This window comes from Brachyistius frenatus, unplaced genomic scaffold (assembly GCF_029030835.1).
Source record: "Brachyistius frenatus isolate BFR_SWC_R1_liver_20210118 unplaced genomic scaffold, ASM2903083v1 Contig_73, whole genome shotgun sequence".
NCBI classification, from domain to species: domain Eukaryota; kingdom Metazoa; phylum Chordata; class Actinopteri; family Embiotocidae; genus Brachyistius; species Brachyistius frenatus.
The window spans coordinates 906,603-915,926 of NW_027210672.1; the positions used below are offsets into that span (position 1 = coordinate 906,603).

At 41.4% G+C, this 9,324-nt stretch overlaps 1 protein-coding gene across 1 annotated transcript; it reads left to right on the plus strand.

The window, feature by feature from the left end:
• Positions 1-5,346: 5,346 nt before the first annotated feature.
• Positions 5,347-9,324, plus strand: LOC138626339 (E3 ubiquitin-protein ligase TRIM39-like). Its single transcript, XM_069707914.1, has 7 exons — positions 5,347-5,919; positions 6,155-6,250; positions 6,436-6,669; positions 6,882-7,029; positions 7,679-7,705; positions 8,678-8,853; positions 8,941-9,324. The coding sequence occupies exons 1-7, from the start codon at positions 5,347-5,349 to the stop codon at positions 9,322-9,324; spliced, it is 1,638 nt and encodes a 545-aa protein (XP_069564015.1).

A 9,324-nucleotide genomic window follows, 5' to 3' on the forward strand; every position in this document is an offset into this window, starting at 1 on the left:
TTTCTTGTTATGTTCCTCCAGTTTCTCTCTTTTTTTCTGCATATTTATTATGTAGTTTTTTTTTCTTCTTTGAATCTTTTTGCTCATGCAGCTACATTTCCAAAGGCAGCTGCCACTTTGCCCAATTTCATGCAGCCAGTGGTAAATGTGCATGCATTCTTCTCTTTCCATATATTTTTCCCAAGTTTTGCATTCAAATTTTGATTTATAATAACGATTTTATTGACAATGATTTACGTACGGTCGGTTGTGATTATTTGCCCTTTATATATGTATTTTTAAATACTGTGGACAACTATTGTACATTAAAAACTTCTTTACTACCAACTACAACTACGATCATTCATTAACTTTGATGTGGTTGTCATGTAAGTCAAGTGTGCGTCCAAATGCAACGGAAATGTTTCCATTCACTTTCTGTGGAGGTAAACAGCTGGTGGTGTTTTCAGAAGACAGTGACGTAATTAAAAACACTTGTCAAACTTCAAACAATGAAATATAATGTGGAATACATGATGACATATGGCTCGTTTGTTTCATGTATGGGACGTTGCAATCTCAGTACACACCAGCCATTAAGGTTCAAACTGTGTTGGATCCACATGATTTTTGTTGTCGTTGAGTGATGTTTACTTCAGGATTTATTCACTACGTGTGTTTAATTGCCGTTTTGCAAAATTTTTGTTCACCGCTGTGTTTTTTGTTTGACCTTATTGATGAAAATATTCAAACCATGACAAATGATTAATTTGAACCCAAACAAGAAGTTATGTAGCCTAACATAAGTGCTTGATTTGACCCAAATATGATCCTCTCCCCGTACCTTACACCTTAATCTGAAAGACTTGCTGGTTGTGGTTCAGAGTAACAGCCCCTTTCAATGTTAACTTGTTTATGAAAAATGTGTCTGTGTTTACAGTTCTCTGTTCAGGCTTTCGCTACCACTTAATTAACCAATCGAAGAATTGGCATGAAGCCCAGAAGCACTGCAGAGAACACTTCCTTGACCTGGCCACCGTAGACAACATGGAGGACATGGAGCGGCTGATCACAGCTGCCGGCAGTGGCTTCAGTGGACAAGTGTGGATAGGACTATATGACGGATTCTGGACTTGGAGGTGGTCTCATAATGGACAGCCATATAAGGAATTTACACAGTGGGAACAGAATGAACCAAATAACATGAGAAATCTCTGGGAGTTATGCGCTGGGGTCATTGGGCGTCACTGGTTTGATTATCGATGCGATAAGTTGCTTCCATTTGTCTGCTATGAAAACACAAGTGGAGTCGGTGAGTAAAACGTTACCAAAAAATATTTTTCCAAACTGTGTAAAACTATATTCTTGATTCCATTTATTGCTTCATGTGTATGTGTGTAGCCTTAAAACACAAAAACAAGTGGCAACTTTGATTGATTGTGTAATATATTTTGCAAAAATGCCAAATACGTGCAAATAAATACCACTAAACTTTTTTTCCAGAGAGTTATTTCTTCATAAACGAATCAAAGACATGGCATGAAGCTCGGACCTACTGTATGCAGAAACACACAGACCTGGCCAGTGTGAGGAGCGAAGAAGAGAGCGCAGCGATACAGGGAGTGGTTCCCCATGATAAGTTGGTTGCTATTGGCCTGCGGAGACCCACCTGGATCTGGTGGTCAGACAACACTCGGCACAATTTCAAATACTGGCAAGATGGACGCCCTACAGCTAGAAGCGGGAACTGTGCTGCCAGTGTGATCAACGCTACTAGCCATGGAAAGTGGATCGAAAATCATTGTAACATCGAGTTACCTTTCATGTGCTACGACAGTAAGTCACATTTATTGATTATGTTGCATTGACACTGACGAGTTTGAATCAGTTGTCCTCGTTGATCTGTATTTGCATTTTGTCAACAGACAGTAAGCAGGCGTTTCGCATTAAGCTGACTGCACTGGAATCCACAATCGACCTGAATGACCCCGCTGTGACGGCCGCCATCTTGAACCTGGTAACTGTGGGATGATCTGCACTGTGGGGGGAAAATCTGTATGGAAAGGCAGTAAAAACAAACAAAAAACTTTTTCAATTATTGATTCTATAAACATTTCTTTTCAGATGGAGAAGAAGATGAAAGAGAAATGGTTCAAAACAGATATCAAAATTTCATGGGTTAAAAAGTCGGACAAAAAAATCTTCAACAACGATGACAAGACCGACGAGTAGCTTGTGTTCCTATTTTCTTATTGATAGTGTAAATACAAATGGTCATGTAGTGGCAAAGTGTACTTATAGGATGTGTTGCTGTGTGTTTTGCTTTTAAGGTTTTTATTTTAGGTTTAAAACATATAATCAATGTGGAAATGACAATTAAATGCTATATTCTCACATAAAGCATTTATTATTTTGGTGTGATTCGTAGAGTAGAGCAGACATTTTTTCCTTAAAGATAATGAATGTGTTATTTATACGACTGGTTTATTGAAAATAATTTTAGAAAATTTGATGAGATAAATGTTTTTAAATATGTTGAAGTTTCTCCATCAGATTTACAGGAGGTTTTATGTAACACGTGACCATCTACACTTTTTAATCTAAACATGTTTGTCAGTCATGTGATTTTTCCATGTGTTGTTATGAATTGTAGATATTAATGTCTCTCTGTCACACTTATCCCGGTATGGTCTGATTTATTTTGATATTTAAACATGATATATGATGAAGTTGTATGTAATATTGTGTTTTTATTGAGTTCAATAAAGTTGTAAATTGAATTTCCAGTTTGTTTTTCATTCTATACATTATTGTACTCTACACTATGTACTATATATATATATATATATATAATATATTTGATAAATAAATCTGTCAGCAATCTGTGAGCATTGTCAACTGTTTAAATACTTCCTTACATACAGTTAAAATAAATAGTATCTTTTTTAAAGTCAACTAAGCTCGACTTGTGTATACTGTATTTTAAAGGCACATAACTGTATTACAAAATCTTAAATAATAAATTGTAGAAGTGCCTAAACTTGTCAGATAAATGTAGTGGAGGAAAAAAGTGAAACATTTTCCTCTGATATTGAAATGAAGAAAGTTTATTGGAAAAAAAAAAAAAAGAGAAGCAAACACTTCCACCACTCGTGAAAGGATCCGTCACACAATGGTCAGGTGATCTGGTTTGGTTATCTGACAGGCAGTAATACCGGTAAAAATAAAACTCTGGCTTTATCATAAAGATCACACCCAAACCTTTAATATCTCTGAATGTCTTCCTCCTTGTGGCCTTTATTCAAATGTAAGTTAGGAAGTGTTTAACGTGCTGACGATGCTCTTACCCGAAGCTGACTTTCTTAAACCTCGTATTGCACTGCAGCATTTCTGCCGTCTCTCTGCGGTGCTCAGCGTGCACGTCAGGTGTGTCACAGGTGGAAAATGTTAACCATTGGACTCACCACACCCCACGAAGCAAACACAGTCCTTCCCTGTGTGAGAGCTGCACATTATGTAATCCCATGATCACACATCCACACATGCACATTAAAGTTTATGCCACAACATGCCAGCTCAGCAGTTTGGGAATCCTAACTAACAGTTGGTTTGTGCTGTGAATGCAGCCGTGTTAAGATTTGGTAAATGGTTTCAGGGAAGCGGACAGAGAGGCCGGTGTTGAGCTCAGGAGAGGACAGGGGAGGACCGGGCTGATGAATAACTGTGTTGACACTACATTTTCCTGTTTCACAGCTCGCCCTGTGATGTATTCACACCTGTTCATACAGTAGGAGTCACCTGCTCTGCCATCAGTGAGGACACGACAGTGATCAGCCAGATTCAACTAAGACTAAGTAAGTTTAAGAAATATGTAAAAAAAAAAAAAAACTTGTTAAAAATGTGATTATTAATATTGATGTTATGCTTGTCAAAAAGACTGGACGAGAGAATGAAAGTGAAATGAATCTGTTTTGTTTCAAAGACAACCACTGTAAGCCAGATGTGCAGATATCGGTGTGTAAAATGGTGTTAAATATCACTTAACATCCACTTATTTGTTAGAAATGCTGCTTTTTGTATTTGCATTGTAATAAGCTTTATACCACTGAACCGGATTTACCACCTACTTTTTATAATAGTAGGCTACTTACAATAGAGGAGCTTTAGAGCGATAGAGCCTGCGTATAAGTGAACAGTATGAGGTGTTATATTTAATTTACCCTCGAACATTTTGTTTTGTAGCTTTAAAGTTGTTAAAATCTAATTTCTCACTAACGGACAGATATGAAGCTCCTATGTGTGTGGCTTTTTGTGTGTGTGTGTGTGTGTGTGTGTGTGTGTGTGTGTGTGTGTGTGTGTGTGTGTGTGTGTGTGTGTGTGTGTGTGTGTGTGTGTGTGTGTGTGTGTGTACTTAAAGAAATAATTCAATTTTATGGGAAATATGCTATGCTTGTTCCTAGCTGTGAAGATTGAGACCACATTACCAATATGAAGTTATAGCCGGCAGTATTTTTTTTAGCTTAGCATAAATAGCTTAGCAAAAAATGGGGAAAAAGCTAGCCTGGTTCTGTCTGTTAACTCACTGTGTCTGGCGAAGAAATAATTTGGCACATAATCATCTGTAAAACCACACATTGTTGTTTTTACCACTTGGTTTTTGTACAGATTAAACACATAAAATGAGCACAAAGACCACCGGGCCGTTACAATAGAGGACGAGAGCGGGGAGAGAAAGGTACAAGGATTGCACTGTTTACCCGTTCTAAAGGGCATTAAATAATCTAAAAAAAACAAATATTTTTCTGTGTATGCATCAATAAAATGACATTAGTAAAGTCTTTAGCAACTAAAACATTTCAAGTTAAATTGGAGCTTTAGTTTGAGAATAGGCAGTTTGTGCAGCAGGAAATAATCATTTTATCTCAATTATTCGAGTTGGAGACTTCTGATTGGTGCGTTACTGCATTATTATACTGTCACTTATCACTGTGATAAACTAACAGTGGAAAGAGTGGGTGTGTCCAGTGTGTGTAGTTAGCCGAGAACACAGTGACTAATACAAAGCACACCAAACGGTGCTGGGTGTATGAATCCTGATTTTCAAGTACAAACATATCTAAAAAGATACCGCACAAGCAAAACCTCAGAGTTTTTTTGTTTCTTAAAGCTTTTTTTTAAAATATATTTTCACTAATAGCAACTTTTAGTTGTTTTTTTTTTTAATATCAACAATGTGTTTAATCACCTGTCTTTCTGACTTTTTTGGATGGCTATAAATATTTCCCTTGACTTCCTGTCAAAGAACTTCCTGCGGCCGATCGGTCGACTTTCTTCTTTGCTGTTCTGCAGGTCGCGGCTTCCTCTGACATGTTACCAGAAAAACAGTTCCAGTGCGCCGTCTGTCAGCAGGTGTTCACCAACCCGGTGACCACTCCCTGCGGACACAACTTCTGCCAAGCCTGCATCCAGAGCGTGTGGGACGGCAGCGACGTCTGCCGGTGCCCCACCTGCAACAAGTCCTTCACCTCCCGGCCCGAAATCAGCATCAACACTGCTTTCAAAGAGCTGGCGGACACGTTCAGGGAGAGGATGGTCCGCTCGTCGGCCTCGCCGCCGCTGTCCGCCGCCGGACCGGGCGAGGTGGTGTGCGACGTCTGCGCCGCCACGTCCCTGCAGGCGAAGGCCCTGAAGTCCTGCCTGGTGTGTCTGACGTCGTACTGCGAAGCCCACCTGGAGCCCCACCGGAGAGTCGCCACCCTGCAGCTGCACAAGCTGATCGAGCCGGTGGAGAACCTGCAGGACCGGATGTGCAAGAAGCACGACAAGCTGCTGGAGATGTTCTGCCGGGACGAACAGAAGTGCGTGTGCCGGTTCTGCACCGAGACCGAGCACAAAGACCACCGGGCCGTTACGATAGAGGACGAGAGTGCGGAGAGGAAGGTACAAGGATTGCACTGTTTACCCGTTTCCACCGACGGAAACCTAGTTCTGGTTCTGGGCTGGTGATGGTGCTGGTTTAAAACCGGTCCGCCACATCATCATATCAATGTATACATTTGTATGAGTCTTCGCTTTCGTACCAAAACCCCACCCTTTGTTGCTCGCCCATATGTCGATATTTACAACATATGTCTGCCAAACAAACACAGTTTAAACTTCTATTCTGGTGGTTCAGGTCCAAATGATGAAGACTGAGGCAGATTTTGAACAGATGATCCAGGGGCGACTGAAGAAGGCGGAGGAGATAAAAAAATGTCTGAAGCTCAGCACAGTAAGTCTTGATAAAAAAAACTTTCTGTCACGAGGCTTGTTTGGATTCAACAGATGAAGAAAGCAAAGTCGAGCAAAGAGCCATCAAACATTCACGTCGAATCCCTGCTTACTTACTTATTTACTGTTTTATCAGAAACTCCGTCATGACTTAAAGTCGCCTACACATTTGCCATTTTTACCCAGACGAGTGCGGAGAAGGAGGCGACGGAGAGCGACCGTCTCTTCACGTCTCTGATCGGCTCCATCGAGGAGAGGCGAACCGAAGTCCACGCGGAGATCGAGGAGAAGCAGTTAGCCGAAGAGAGGAGGGCCGAGGAGCTCATCGGTGAGCTGCAGCAGGAAAGCGCCGAGCTGCAGAGGAGAAAGGCTGCGCTGGAGACGCTGAGGAGCACCGAGGACCACCTGCATCTCTTACAGGTTAGCGTCGGCCTTAAACTGAGGTGGATTCAGGGGTCAACTTACGAGGGAAATGGTTTTTAAATGGAGAAAGCAGAAAAGAAGATTTTTTTTTTTTTTTTTTCCGGGTACAATCTGTACCAGGTAAAGATGAGATTTCTACAAGAAACACAAAAATAGTGACACAATTCATGCCAATGTTCAAGCTTCTGCACGGTTTTTACCTCTTGTAGAGTTTGCCCTCTCTTACGTCACCTCCACCCACCAGAGAGTGGAAGGACATCGCCGTCCACCATGAGCTTTGCGTGGGGACGGTGAGGAGGGCGCTGTCTAAACTGGACGACACGCTGAAGGAGGAACTGGGCAGTTTGAAGAAAGATGGTGAACTTTTATACTTTAAAACTAAAAACCATGTCGTGGTTGAATGCATCCACCAACCAATCAAGTTGCCGTTTACGTCAATGTACAGTAGATCTTCCTGCAAAGAAGTTACAAAATTCTAAAAGCGTGGATGAAAATATTTGTAACCAACATAGTTTCCAGGTGGACACCCGAGATTAGTGTAACCTCTTCGGTGTCCGACTGATTGTGAAATATGGTCACAATCTGACATGAATAATGGCCAGAAAAAGCGTTTTTGTGGACCATCATGATGTCACAGTGATGTTGACCTTTGACCTTTTGGATATAAAATGTCATCACACTATCATTTTGTGTAAAATGTTGTTTTGCATATTAGTGTATGAATTATTGGATAATGGTCACTAGTTTGTGTTTCGTGAGGTCACAGTGACCTTTGACCTGCAAAATGTGTTCAAGATGTGACGAAATATAAATGAAACACATCAGTCTACACTGAGAGACATGGATGAAATTTGGAAACACACATTTTTCTATACTTGACCGTTAAACGTCTTCAATGGCCAAACATATTTTTGGTATGTTTGTTACACACCCTGAAAACTCACAATTATTATTTTTATTTTTAACTGACACTGCCAATGCTTCAATTATTTTATTGTTCTTACAGAGATGAAGAGGATGCAGAAATATGCAGGTACAATCCCACTGAACACAATCACATCCAATCGACTTGCATCCACTGTGTTCAGGACAATGTGTTTTTTTATTTTGCATTGCTAATGTTTTTTGGGGGGGGGATTCAAAAGGTTTTGGGTTGTCGTTGTATCGTAAAAAGACAGAATAGCAGAGAGAAATGTCCCAAACAACCGAACCTGACCCGAGGACACACAAATAAATGGACTGAAAACAAACCCATGCTTTCATGATACATGCAACTTTAGATTCACTTATTGATTATTCTTTTTATTCTTTTTACTGTTTTCTATTTTTTTTTTTGTCATTTATATTTTAGGTCATCTCCGTTTTCAGTCATTTAGTCCCTCAGCCACTTGTTCCTTCACTCACTGATTCGCTGTGCACGTTGCCTTAAACCTTCTCTAGTGCTTTGCAGGTTTTGCTTCATTATTGGCAGCAATTCTACAACAACAACAAAAAAAGGCCAACCATTGGCACAAAATGTCCAAAAAAATACGTAAAACACGGCCGGGAATCAAAATCTGGTCCGTAAAACTCACTTCTTGTTGAACATTTTCTCAACAGGAGCAGCACTTTTACGTCACGAGGCATTCATGTTATATTGGGTTTTTCATAAATGGGAGTTTCCAACTTGTAAATAGTGTTTGTGTCAAATTCCAAGCAGAAATGACTATTTTTCTACAAGTGCTGACAAAATCCAATTTGGCACCTTCTAATATGGAAGCACCAGAAAAACAAGGACAGTCGTTAAATATACTTAAACTTAAATGTAATGGAGGTGGTGTGCACAGTACTTTAATCCTCACGCCACCGCTGATCCACCTTCCATCCATCTCTTATGGCATGAACACAGCATCAGCAGCCGCCGTGAAACAGTGAGATTTTTACTTGTGACCTGGTGGGTTTTTTTTTTTTTCGAAACCTGATCGATCAATTCAGGCAGACAGAATCTTTCCGTCTTATCTCCCAGTTGACCTGGTGTTGGATCCAGACACCGCCCACCCAAACATCGTCCTGTCAGCCGACGGGAAGCGGGCGGGCCGAGGCGAGCTGCTGCAAGTCGTCCCCGACAACCCCCAACGCTTCGACCCCGTCATCTGTGTCCTGGGCAAGAGAGGCTTCCTGTCGGGGAGGTTCTACTTCCAGGTGGATTACTCTCTTGTAACAGTCACGAGATGAATCCTGCAGCGGCACCGTTTTTATATCTCCATGTGATGTTTGATTGTCCATCAGGTCACAGTGGGGCCAAAGACCTTCTGGGACCTCGGCGTGGTCAAAGAGTCGGTCAACAGGAAGGGCAAGATCACCTCCAAGCCAGAGAACGGCTACTGGACGGTGCGTTTGAGGAACGGCAACGAGTACCGAGCTCTGGACTCCCCGTCTGTCTGTCTGTCTCTCCAGGAGAAGCCGCAGGCTGTGGGAGTGTTCGCCGACTACGAGGAAGGAACTGTGTCCTTCTTCGACGTGAAGGCCGGATCTTGCATCTACACTTTTACCGGGTGTTCGTTCTCCGAGAGGATCTTCCCCTTCCTCAGCCCGGGGGTTTCGGATGATGGCAAGAACGCGATGCCATTGATCGTCACAGCTGTCAATCATGAAAAAAAGGCTTCAGGATGA

Excerpts from the sequence above, each read along its gene's own strand:
- LOC138626339 (XM_069707914.1), top strand. The coding sequence starts at position 5,347 with ATGTTACCAGAAAAACAGTTCCAGTGCGCCGTCTGTCAGCAGGTGTTC. Across the intron at positions 7,030-7,678 it reads GGGCAGTTTGAAGAAAGATG|AGATGAAGAGGATGCAGAAA; the intron begins GTGAACTTTTAT and ends TTGTTCTTACAG. Across the intron at positions 8,854-8,940 it reads CGGGGAGGTTCTACTTCCAG|GTCACAGTGGGGCCAAAGAC; the intron begins GTGGATTACTCT and ends ATTGTCCATCAG.